Source organism: Rhinoderma darwinii, chromosome 6, assembly GCF_050947455.1.
Source record: "Rhinoderma darwinii isolate aRhiDar2 chromosome 6, aRhiDar2.hap1, whole genome shotgun sequence".
In the NCBI taxonomy this organism is placed as follows: domain Eukaryota; kingdom Metazoa; phylum Chordata; class Amphibia; order Anura; family Rhinodermatidae; genus Rhinoderma; species Rhinoderma darwinii.
In genome coordinates this window covers 121962710-121976321 of record NC_134692.1, presented here as the reverse complement: position 1 = coordinate 121976321, position 13612 = coordinate 121962710, and the positions used below count along the sequence as shown (strand labels likewise).

At 41.1% G+C, this 13612-nt stretch overlaps 1 protein-coding gene across 1 annotated transcript in view; it reads right to left on the bottom strand.

Moving 5' to 3' along the window:
* DNAH3 (dynein axonemal heavy chain 3) overlaps window positions 1–13612 on the bottom strand; it is a 359079-nt gene that overhangs the window by 225705 nt on the left and 119762 nt on the right. Inside the window, exons 14-15 of the mRNA XM_075830244.1 lie at window positions 11530–11714; window positions 1850–1973 (exon numbers count right to left, since the gene is read on the bottom strand). Coding sequence (XP_075686359.1) covers window positions 1850–1973; window positions 11530–11714 — 309 coding nt within the window. The remainder of the gene's footprint in view (window positions 1–1849; window positions 1974–11529; window positions 11715–13612) is intronic.

The following is a 13612-nucleotide window of genomic DNA, read 5'->3' as shown; positions in this document are numbered from 1 at the left end:
TTCACAAAAGTATTTTTATCCTCATATATTTCATTTATCAGCAACACCAAAGAGTCATATTAAGGGTATGTAAACGTCCCGAAAAACGGCTAAAAAATCGGAAGCAGAACGTGGCGGGGGGTGTTTTTACGCCTCATTTTCAAAAAACGGCGCGTAAAAAGACCCCCGTAAAAAGAAGTGCATGTGACTTCTTGAGCCATTTTTGGAGCCTTTTTTCATTGATTAGAAAATGGCTGAAAATCAGGAGCTGCTTTCCCTTGAAAACAGCTCTGTATTTTCAGCCGTATTTGGTTAACCGTGTGAACATAGCCTAACAGTTGAGCAAATCCAAGTATGTGGGGAAAAACAAGGTACAATAATTTTTTTATTGTTTTTTTCTCTCCTTCCTTGGTGAGGGTTGCTTGAAAATGGAAGGAGGGAAATAAAAAAAAGTACAAGAATTCTTTGAGATTGCCGATGTAGAAATTGCTAGAAAATGATATGAATCTGGATTCTCCTATTTTCTCACCGCCCGAAGCTGAGATACAGCTGATATACTTGGCTGAATATTTAGGGTGAAACGTTAACTTCCAACTGCATATCAATCTACTTCATCATGTCTTTTTAATTTTGCATCAGTATGAGCCTTTTATCTTTTTGCTCCAGACTCTACATTTGCTAACATTACCATCGGATATGCAGCGTTGTAATTTTTCTTGCTAAATCTGACTTCTTCATCCGCATTTGTGCTGTATTTTTTCTTTCAGTGGAATAAAATCTTTGTTGTGATAGGAATAATTATATACACAGTCACACTGGGAAAAATTTAATACTTTTAGTACTCCCACTAGCGGGGGTGTATAGAAGACAGGGGGCACCGTAGCAAAGATCAAAATGGGGCCTCCATTATGGCGCTGAATTTTGCCACCCAGGACAGTAGGTTCTGGTGCTTGTTGCTTTCTCCACACACTTTCTATGACTCTTGAGCCAAATTAACCACCCTTTTGTTTGCTAACAATGCAGTTCCTGTGGAGAGGGAAGTCCTGCATAGGTTCTCGTTGCCCAGTAGCAAACATGATGGGACCAACCATGGCTGGACCCCCTCTCTTCAAGGGCACCATAGCAACTGCATGGTCTGCCTCTATGAAATGTACACCCTTGGCTACCACTGTTTGCCCATTGTATTTTTTATTGCAGAGGATAAACCTATTCAAACTATATGGCACAGGGCCACAAACATTTTTGTGGGGTAAAAAAAACACATCTAGGGTGGCCAATTGCCAAATAGGGTCCACATTTAACTGAGAAAATCATGTGTTGCCTATAAGCTACTCCATTAGGTAAATTACTAATACATTATCTATAAAAGGATGACATATTGGAAAACCTCTAGGGCACTAACTTATGGTGGGCTTCCTTTACTGGTGTCTCTCCAGATATTGTTGACTACAAGCTAAAATTTAGAGCAAGAATCAAGGGCGTACATACCATTGAGGCCGCTCATGTGGCGGCTATGGAGCCCTTGATGAGAGGGTGCCTAACCAAAAATGGCTGCGTTCCTTATTTTAATGTGTGGTAAGAACCTTAACAGGAACCTCCTCAAAGGTCCTACATTGTTAATAAATAAGGGTGTGGAGAATTAGCCCAAGGATCACAGACAGGAGATAGGGGGCAAACAAGAACCCCATCCTCCTGTCCCAGGTGATATGTGGTATTGTGGTCTTAACCAGCACCAGAAGGGAGTTCCCATTTTAATCTTTTCTATGGGGCACCCTCACCTCTATTTACTCCCCTGGCAGGAATAGCAGGCTGCAGACCCCACCTCCATTGCTTCTTTGATTATGAAGATAGAGGACCTGATCATTTTTACCTCTTTCTTAGCTCATCTTCAGCTTGGTCTCTCCTGGCCATTAAACGGTTGTTATTGACTTCGAAAACTGTTTCTATCTGTTCTGGCCAATGAAATACAGCGCTGTTTAACTTCAGGTCATCATCTGCACAAAATATAACAGTGATTACACACATATGTATAAAAATGTAGCATAAAGAAAAATCCTAAAGATATTATGTTACCTATTTGTTTAAAAAGAAATGAGGGGATACTACAGACCATTTGTCCCTCCCCAATAACAAAAAACAACGTACTATGTTTTTGGTGCTTGCGGTACTAGTACAACTTTTGTTCTCACTGCTCTAATATTTTTTCTGCACAAATTAAATAAGAGTAAAACAAAAAGAACATTAGGTTAAAGCTACAGCATTAAATGTACAGAAACAAAGTTCTACTGTAAAAACCAAAAGCTACAGCTACCTTAACCCCATAACGACCGGCACTTTTATCCCATCGCTGTAGCTGTATAAGGATTTGGGTATTTTGGTAGAAAGAGTTGTAGTTTTTATTGCTATCCTTTTGGGGTTCATATAAGTTATTGAGTAACTTTTATAAAAAAAAAAATTGCATGGGGATGAAATGGAAAAACAAAACCACAGCAATACCGTAAAAAATGTTTTTTGTTTTTTTATGGTTTATTATGCCTTATAAATAAGGTGTGAGCTTTATTCTATGGGTCAGTACAATTCTGGCAAATACCAAATATATATAGTATTTTTCATGTTTTACTAATTTTGCACCATAAAAACATGTTTTATGGGAAAAAAATAAGTAATTTTTGTGCCACTCACAAATATAAAGCTGCAAATGTTATGATCACTTACGCAATGCTTTGGAATAAATAGTATTTAAAAGCAACATTGTCAGAGTATCGCTAATAGTAAATATATTAACCGGTTCAGGTCCGGGCTATTTTGAGCCTTCAGGACCAGACACCGTTTAGTCATTTTTAGCTCGCGTTAGTTAAACAGTTATAACTTTTTTATTTGTTGGGCTAGCGGTGTGATTTTTGTGATGTTTTTTCCGTCGACAATGCAGGTTTCTTCTTTTTTTTTTTTGCATTTTTATACACATCCTTTTAGCTGATTTAAGAATTTTGAGTCTTAAAGTTTGAAAATAATAGTAAAAAAATAAGCTTTTTTACTTTTTAGCTATTTTTGTCTGGTAATAATATAGTTTTACCCTAACATAGACCTTATATTTATGATCTTCATTGTCTACTGTAAATTTTGATATATTACATGTCTATATTAGGGTAATTAGGTTAGCGTTACGACAATGATTGGCAGGGGGACGATGTTTTTTTGGGGTGGGTATTTTATGTGTATTTATTATTAAAAAAAAATCTTTCATTTTTTTATCATTATGGTCTGTCCTTCGAAGGTCAGAAAAGGCCTTTTATATATTTTTTGTCTTCTTTTACACCATGTTTTTTTGCACAGCAGCCCCAGTTACAGGGGAAATCAGCCCTCTCATAGTGACTATTGTCAATAATAGGGCTGTGCTGGGTCTAGTAAGACCCAGCAGCAGCCTGCCACTAACGGCACCCGGCGACCATGTGACCGCTGCCTCTATTCATATACACAGCGTTCATTTAGCGCTGTGTAGAAGAGATCAGAGGAGATAGAAGCAGCGAAAGCTGTTTCTATCTTCTCCTCAGGGCCCCCGGCAGTCACTGACTGCCGGAGACCCAACAATCAGCTGCCCGATCAGCTTACCTTAAATAGTCTATCGCGCTCGTTTTAAGGACCCCGACCGCCTGACGTATGTACTCAGCCGGCGGTCGTAAACCGGTTAAGACATGCCTCTGGGGGTTTTTGTAAGGCCCTCGGCTGCCATGGATATGCACTGCCACCCCACCATTAAGTAGCACCCCTAAACGTTTCTAGCTTGCTGTCCTTCAGCACCACGGATATGATACCGTAATTAATACAAATCTATTTCAGTCTCGATATTCATGAAAGTAATACATTTCAATAAAATCTCTCTAATCTCCAATACAAAAGACTAAAATTGTACACACTTTAATAAATTCCATTAAAGTAGCAAGCATCAAGAACCATTGCCTTTGAACCCTCTCCTCGGATTAATGTATCATCACCCACGCTGATTTTCTCTTCTATGTGACATTGTGATTTACACACACCTGATTCAGTCCAGAATCACGTAAGAAATCTAGCTAAAAAATGTTTCCAAATTATTATTACAGAAGACCAGAACTGTGTACACCATAGCACATTTATTATAAGTGGTGAGCTCTAAATAGTAAAGTTTTTTGAATTCTTTCTGAATTAAATGTAATGTCAATGTTGTTTTAAATCTAGATGGCATTGAAATGGTTAATTTTTTAGCCCAACCCACAGGAAATCACTTGACTCAAGATTTGGGGTTATAAAAATGTGAACTCACAAATGGGTAACTAAGCTATAATTAAGAACCCTAGAGGTTTGAAATGCGTAAGCGTGGACCCGGTATTATCATTTTAATTGTCCTGTTTTTTAATATGACCAAATAAATCATTTTTTTACAAGAGTGCTGAATATACCGCTTCTCCCTGTTCATTACCCCGCAATAGCTATTAATCGTGCCATCTAATGGGTTAAATGGCCGAAATAAGAGCTTTCTTTGATACCGCCTGTTACAGTGGGAGCATGGCTGTCAATAACAGCTAGGCTCCGGCTGTTGATTGCAAGGGAACAGCTCCTGTTCCTTAAAGTTTCAGTTTTTTTAAGAGAAACAATAGGCTATTGTCTCCGTTCAAAAAACTGAAACTTTACGGAATGGAAACAACCGGAAACCAACTGCAACAGGAGCATAACCATTGAAATCAATGGAAGTTCAAACGAAAGCTATAGTTTCCGTTCGGCTTTCTGTTCTTCGGTTCCTTTGATGAACGGAAAAACCAAACGGAACCCGACGGTGATGTGAACAGGCTCTAAAATGAGGCCTCATATTCCAAATAATGTTTATTTTGTGCTTCACTGTAGAAAATTTATTATTCCTGCTTGTAACGAATTATCTGTTATATATGAATTGATGATGCGACCATGATGTTACTTACCACAGGTGTATAAATACTATAAAAATGAAAAAGATATCTTTATAGAGGTCGGATCTTTGTTTATCTGCATACCAAGAGTTAAATGATAAAATGCTTGCTGTCTGCAGCAACCACTAGCGGGAGGTTACTGCATTTATTATTGAGTTTAAAGAAGTTGGCCACTTTATAAAAAACATTTCCTAAAAGGCCTTAAACTGTATTTAGGGTGCGGGTGGACGAGAAAGCTTTCACGTGAGTACATTACGTGCCCGGGCGCCGCTATCTTGGGTGCTATAGACTTGGACGCACTGTTTACATAGACCATTCATGGGGGTATTCTACTGGGCATCTGGAGTAAAGTATTATGAGATTTATAGATTTACATGCCACAACAACACAGTTTAGGGCCTTTTAGGAAATATTTTTATATAGTAGCCAACCCCTTAAATTGGAGCCGTAAGCAAGTAAGCACCTAAGCTTCATCTGGTGGCTGTCGCAGGCAGCCAAACTGTATTATTTATGGTGGTATCAAGGGATTTGGAGCTCCGCAACAGAAATGTGTAACTTCCACACCTATAGATATATTCTAAAATTGTAAATGTCCTGTAGACTGCACGCTGAAGTAACACGCTAAAATTTGTCAGTGCAGAATTTTTTTATCTATTTAGATAAACAAAATGATACTTAAGGAGAACCTTTTACCTGCCCAAACATGTGCAGCTGAGTTCAGCATGTAATGGGCAGGGCTGTACAAACCCTGGGGCACTTTACATTTGTACCCTATCTTTCTCCGTTATTTAGATATCGGTGCCGTTATATTTGGCGCCTGATATTTAAATACCCCCCTGAACTGTCAATGGGGCATGTAATTGGCAAGGGGGTGTGTAACATCGCTGTGACACTGTCCAGTCAGCTACGGACAGTGTCATGGCAAGAGCTGGAGAAAGGAGAGCGTGTGCGCGTGCTGCTCGGAGCTGTGTGAGCATGCGCGCGCACGCTCCCACTCTTCAGCTCTCGGCAGACAAGGACGACAAGCGTGAGTGAGAGCGTCTGCCATGCGAGGCCGCACGTATGCGCGCACACCTCAGATTCTGCTGCCGAAGATACTGCCGCCTTGGAACAGAAGAAAATGAATTCACATTCTTCTTCTCCTCGTCTGTTCCGTGGTAGCAGTGGAGCTGCGCGTGCGCTCGCACACGCACACGCTCTCCAGCTCTTGCTGTGACACTGTCCGCAGCTGATTGGACAGTGTCACAGCGATGTTACAAACCACCTTGCCAATTGTACGCCCCATTGACAGTTCAGGGGGTTATTTAAATATCGGGCGCCAAATATTACAGCACCGATATCTAAATAATGGAGAAAGATAAGAAAAAAAATTATAGTGAGACAGGGTTTGTGCAGCCCTGCCCATTACATGCTGTACTCAGCTGCACATGTATGGGCAGGGGAAAGGTTCTCTTCAAAGGTGAACATTCAATAATTGCTTTATATACTAATGAAATAAACTATATGGAGAAAAGTATTCAGACACGACTCATAATCATTGAATTCAGGTTTTTCAGTCAGTCTCATTGCCACAGGTATATAAAATCCAGCACTAGCCACGCAGTCGCCTTTAGGACTTATTTATACGACCGTGTTTCATGTCCGTGATACGCGCGTGAAAATCACGTGCATCGCACGGACCTATGTAAGGCAATGGGGACATTCAGACATTCCGTGTTTTTCACCCAGCGTGTGTCCGCTGCGTGAAACTCACGACATGTCCTATACTTGATCTTTTGCGCATCACGCACACGTTGAAGTCAATGGGTGCGTGAAAATCCCGCGCGCAACTGTAGATCAAGAAATGAAGGGAACAATAAAACCACCTCCTTCATTTCTTTTTCTAAACTTCAAAACCGCGTGTCATAAGGATGGCATATGCGCGAAAATCACACAGCCACGCACCAAACACTTATGACACACGGAACTGCAACGCGCAAAATACGCTGCATTTTTTGCTCACGCAAAACGCACATGTTCGTGTGAATTTCGCCTTACAGAAATTTGTGAAAGAATGGGTCGTTCTAAAGAGATCACTGAATTCCAGCATGGTCCTGTAATAGGACGCCACCGTTGTAAGGCTGGGTTCACACAAAGTTTTTTGAAGGAGGAAAATCTGCTTGAAAATTCTGTTTGGAATTTTGAGGCAGATTTCCCTCTGCCTGCACGCCGATTTCCGCTGCGTTTTTCGACCGCGGCCATTGAGCGCTGCTGCAAATAACGATGCGAAATACGATTTCTCTGCCTCTCATTGATGTCAATGCGAGGGCATAGGCGTAAACGCCCAAAGATAGGGCATATCACTTTTTTTTCCCGCAAAACGGTTTTTCCGTTCGCGGGTAAAAAACGCCTCCGCCTCCAATTGAAATCAATGGGAGGCATTTTCAGCCATTTTTTGGCGCGTTTTGCAGCGCGGTTTCCGCGTAAAAAAATTTGTGTGAACTCCTCCTAACAAGTCAGTTCATTACATTTCTTCCCACCTGGATATTCCACAAGAAACTGTGAGTGATATTATTGTAAAGTGGAAGTGTTTATAAACCACAGAAACGCAGCCACAAAGTGACAGATCATGTAATGTTACAGAGCGGGGTCGCGTGTGATAAGGCGCATAGTGCATAAAAGTTGCAAACACTCTACTGACTCAATAACTGCAAAGCTCCAAACTCCGTGGCATTAACATCCACACAGAAAAACTTTGCGACGGGAGCTTCATGACATGGGTTTCCATGGCCGAGCAGCTGAATGCCAGCCTTACATCACCAAGCACAATGGCAAGCATCGAATAGAAGGGCGTAAAGCCGCCACCACTGGACTCTGAAGCAGTGGAAATGTGTTCTGTGGAGTGAGGAATCACATTATCTATCTAACAGTCTGCATTGTGCCAACTGTAAAGTTTGGTGGAAGAGGATAATGCTATGTGGTTGTTTTTCAGGGGTCGGTCTACGACCCATAGTTCCAGTGAAGGGAAGTCTTAATGCTTCATCATACCAAGACATTTTGGACAATTGTAGCTTCCAATATTGTGGGAACAGTTTGGGGTTCGGCCCTTTTCTATTCCAGCATGACTGTGCCCCAGTGCACAAGGTCCATAAAGACATGGTTGGGTGAGTTTGGTGTGGAAGAACATGACTGGCCTACACAGAGTGCTGAGCTTAACCCCATCCAACACCTTTGAGATTAACTAGAATGGAGATTGTGAGCCAGGACCTCTCGTCCCACATCATTGTCTGACCTCACAAATGCTCTTCTGGATGAATAGGCACTCCAAAATCTTGTAGAAAGCCTTCCCAGAAGAGTACAGATGGTTTTATTTGCAAATGGGGAACAAACTCCATATTAATGCTATGGCTTTAGAATGGGATGTCATAAAAGCTCCTGTAGGTGTAATGTGGAGGTGTCCCAATACTTTTGTCCATATAGTGTATTTACGTAACCAAGATGCAGTAACTTACAAGGTGTTTTAGCTTCCATTAATAAAAGAGAAATGCAGTAGAAGAAATAAAAGTATACAGAAAGGTAAAAAACCTCAGCCACAATTGGATATAGATAGATTTTAATGTATTTATGAATAATGAAAAAGGACACGGGACTGCTCGTATGTTTACGTTCCCCAGCAGGGATGCCTCAGGTGGTGTCTATAAAGAAACACCCAAGAATTCCATATCCATATTCTTTTTATAACATGAATTAAATATTTATTTTGCCATGTCATTATAAAGGGGGATGGTAAAGGGCATCATATGGGAAATTCAGCATCAGGTACATTGCGTAAAGAAGGTGTTTAATTATATAAAATATACCAACATATAATGTCACTTTTCACAACCACTTACTAACAAAACATATATATACACACACACAATGTAAAATTATAATATTTGGAACAGACGGTTTTCATTCCATTCCATAGACCAAGAAACACTGAAAGAAAACGACTATAAATAATGTACTAAACTCCCTATAGTGTATATTGAAAGTATTTTATATGTTGCCTAATATCAATATTATTAGTGCTTGAAGTTGCACATGAAAAACCTGCAGAAATTATACTTATATAGCCCCATGACAACACTTCCTGTCCTCTAGCCTTGTTCAGCCCTGTTAGGGTATGTGCACACGTAGTGACCAAAAACGTCTGAAAATCGAGAGCTGTTTTCAAGGGAAAACAGACCCTGCTTTTCAAACGTTTTTTGAGCAACTCGCATTTTTCGCGGCGTTTTTCGTGCTGTTTTTTACGTCCGTTTTTGGAGCTGTTTTCATTGGAGTCTATGAGAAAACAGCTCCAAAAACGTCCAAAGAAGTGTCTTGCACTTCTTTTGACGAGGCTGTATTTTTACGCGTCGCTGTTTGACAGCTGTCAAACGACGACGCATAAATGACAGGTTGTCTGCACAGTACGTCGGCAAACCCATTCAAATGAATGGGCAGATGTTTGCCGACGTATTGTAGCCCTATTTTCAGACGTAAAACGAGGCATAATACGCCTCGTTTACGCCTGAAAATAGGTTGTGTGAACACAGCCTTATAGGTACACTGTTTGGAAATAAATCATCATCCACATCAGCGCGCAAACGTAAACACACATAACATGTCACTATGCAAGCCAAGGAGGATGTCAATGTGGATGGAGATCTAAAGCTGAGCTCCTTGTGTTCCATCTATCTATCTATCTATCTATCTATCTATCTATCTATCTATCTATCTATCTATCTATCTATCTATCTATCTATCTATCTATCTATCTATCTATCTATCTATCTATCTATCTATCTATCTATCTATCTAATCTATCTATCTATCTATCTATCTATCTATCTATCTAAACCTGATGTCTCTTCATCTCAGTGTGTGGCACTACCATAACTCCTAGGCAGAACGCCCACTGTCTTGTTTTTTTTTTTTTACTCAGATCTTTCCTTTACTCCTCACATTCAATCACTTTCACACTCCTGTCACCTTCACCTCAAAAGCATCTCCAGAATCCGCCCTTTTCTTACTGTGGAAACATCTAAAACTCTCATTGCTGCTCTGATTCACTCTCGTCTTGACTACTGTCACTCATTACTAATCGCTCTTCCCCTCACTAGACTCTCTCCTCTCCAATCTATCCTGAATGCAGCAGCCAGGCTCATTATTCTGACCAACTGCTAGAGCAACGTCTTTACCCTGTGCCAGTCACTGCACTGGACCTCCACAGCAATGCCTCTACCCTGTGCCAGTCACTGTACTGGAGCGCCACAGCAATGCCTCTACTCTGTGCCAGTCACTGCACTGGACCTCTACACTAATGCCTCTACCCTGTGCCAGTCACAACACTAGACCTCTACACCAACACCTATATCATGTGTCAGTCACTACACTGGATCGCAACACCAATGCCGCTACCCTGTGCCAGTCACTGCATTGGACCTCTACACCAAATGCCTCTACCCTGTGCCAGTCACTGCACTGCACCGCTACAGCAATGCCCCTACCCTGTGCCAATCACTGCACTGGACGGCTACACCAATGCCTCTACCCTGTGCCACTCACTGCACTGGTTGCCCATTCCCTCCAGAATTAATTCAAACTTATTATCCTCTCCACAGTGCTGCACCTCCCTACATCTCCTCCCTCATCTCTGTCTACCACCCTACTCGCACTCTACGTTCTGCCAATGACCTTAGATTAACATCCTCTATAATCCGAACCTCCCACTCTTGTCTCCAAGATTTCTCTCGTGCTGCACCAGTCCTCTGGAATTAGCTACCGCAGACAATCAGATTAATTCCCAACATCGGCAGTTTTAAATGTGACCTGAAAACACATTTTTAGAGAGGCCTATAACATTCCCTAATCTGACTCTTTTCCTTGGCCCCCATGTAACATAAGTCATTAGAACATGACCCCCTCATTCAGCCATATCCCCCTCAACCTAATGCACTTCATGTCCGTCATACACAGATACTGGCTGGTGACCGGCTCATGCAGCTTTATGTGTACCACCCCATGTGTATAAAAGATGGCTGGACCATTGTACTGAACAAGCACTTCTTACATTTTGTGTCTCCCTTATTTCCTCATAGATTGTAAGCTCTTGCGAGCAGGGTCCTCACTCCTCTTGTTTGAATTGAATATTAGCGTTGTCACTGTGTAATGTCTGATATTGTTTGTTTCATGTTCCCTCTAAATTGTAAAGTGCTGCGGAATATGTGGGCACTATATAAATAAAGATGATTAGTATTATTATTATTATTTAGATTTAGGTACACAGATCATCTTCATCGCATGACCTCTAACCTCTTCTGCCACAGGATTTCTCTGGCAACTGCTTTTGCACTTGGAAACACAGTGCTCAATATGAACTGTGTTCAGCTCTGTTGTGGACAAGGAACTAATTATTTCAGCTCCCTCTCACAGTACAGGCCCGGGCTATCAGTGTACAGACTGATACAGTTCATGGTACTGTACATAGGAATGCGAAGTGTTTTTAAACAGAATTTTCCTGAGACAATTCAAAAAGGTTAAACACGTCACTTTTGTCCAATTACGGAAGGACAAACACAAATCATTGTTCTCGTATAATACTTACAATGAAGAGTTGCATAATCCAGAAGAAACGCTAACCGACTTACTGCCTCTGCAATCTCATCCTTCAATTTATAAACAGTGACATCACTTGAGGTCCTCAAGAAGTCAGAAAGAGTAACCAGATCTGAAGTGGTTGCCGGCACCTCACTGACTCTGTCTGCTATTCTTTTGTACTTCAAACAAATACTGAAAAGACAAAGTGAAAGGCCCATTTAGCTTGGAATATTTCAGTATGCAGAACATAGATAATTAAAGGGGTTGTCTCCCAATGATAGCCCCATTCCATATGCTTTATTAGGGTATATGGATGTTATAGAGGGGTTCCTCTGTTTTAGAGCCCTCTAGAACGGAGAGCCATTGTGTTAGAGGGGCTCACGTTTTAGTGGACCTGGCCTGTCCAGCTATTACATGGTCAGCTGTTCATTTAATTGGCCGCCATGTAATGCTTCTATACAGGGGTGTAGCTATAGGGAGTGCAGAGGTAGCAGTCGCACCTGGGCCCCGGAGCCAGAGTGGGGCCTAAAAGCCTCTCAGCCACATAAGAAGACACCAGTATTATAAATGATATATGGTATGGGGTGGCCCTGATATCGATTTTGCATTGGGGTCCAGGAGCTTCTAGTTACTCCTCTGCTACTATGTATGAAGCAATGCAACTTCTATTTCAAAAGAGGTTATCTTCATTAGGCAACCCCTTTAATGGGGTTCTCCACTACCGGACAACTGATAACCTATCCACCGGATGGGTCATCAGTATATGATCTGTGGGGGTCTGACACCAGGACCCCGTCCCGATCAGCTGGTCCGGTGCCCACGGCCACCAGACGTCCATGCCGGAATCAGTTGGCGCCGGCCACGAAATAGCGGCCAAGCTGCCGTACTAATTATCTACTCCTATTCAAGTGAATAGGAGCAGAGCTGCAGTTCGGCAGCATGGCCGCTATGCAATGTATGGTGCCAACTGCTTTCAGCTCCGTACATTGCATATTGTGCAAAGTCATCTGGCTCCTGCAAACCACCGGAGCAGCTGATCGGTGCGGGGTCCGGGTGTCGGACCCCCACAGATCATATACTGATGACCTATCTGGTGGATAGGTCATCAGTTGTCCATTAGTGGACAACCCCTATGAGGCATACTTTGCAAGGCCATTTTCCTTCTCTTACAGCTACTGAAGAAATCAGTTTTTAAAAAAATCAAAAGGAGGTTTCTCTAAAAGGGATTCACTACAATACCTTTAATTCCGAGACACACAAAGCATAGTCACTTGAAGCATTCACAACTGAATGCCGTGGCTGCCGGGGGGAATAGAGAATCATTGTGTCACATTAATATACGTGAGACAATCAATGTACATGCAATTGCAACATGACAAATCAACAAACATTGCTGCTTACCAGACCAGTTAAAATAACATTATGAAAAATGTCCTTATTAACTTACATCATAAGGGCTGGTGCATCAAATAACCTGTCCAATAGGCAAACAGCATAAAAAGAAATATTCCTTGTGCGCTGCATTTTAAAATGTTTTTATTCTCACATTAATAAAAAAAAAACACATCAAACTCCATATAATTACAAGTAAAGCTTTGCTGTCATGTTAGATCAAATAAACCTACACAAGGCAAAGAAGTCTAAAAAAGGACACATTACTGCAGTACATGGAACAAATGACAGATGATGAAAGAAAAACACATCACATGACATCATCGACTACATTTATACTGAATACTGTAAATCTCTGAAATGCTATAAGTAAACTCTACCAACTCATTACCTTGGCCTTCGCAAACGCCTTATTTATTTCTGATACAAATTTTTGAATTACTAATAGTTATAGCCAAACAACTTATGAATGTGCAGGGAATTAATTAGCAAATTCAACGGGATATAACAGTTGAATTTCAACGGGATAATTCCATAAAAGCTAATTTGAACATCCATATAACAGTTTACATATAGAATTACTTATACTTATTATAAATCGTGTCGTTACTTTGTCTGTATATGCCATTTCTTATCTTGCATTATTCCTGACTTACAGCCTATTTTATAGTCCATTCACAGTTCTGCAGGCTTAATTC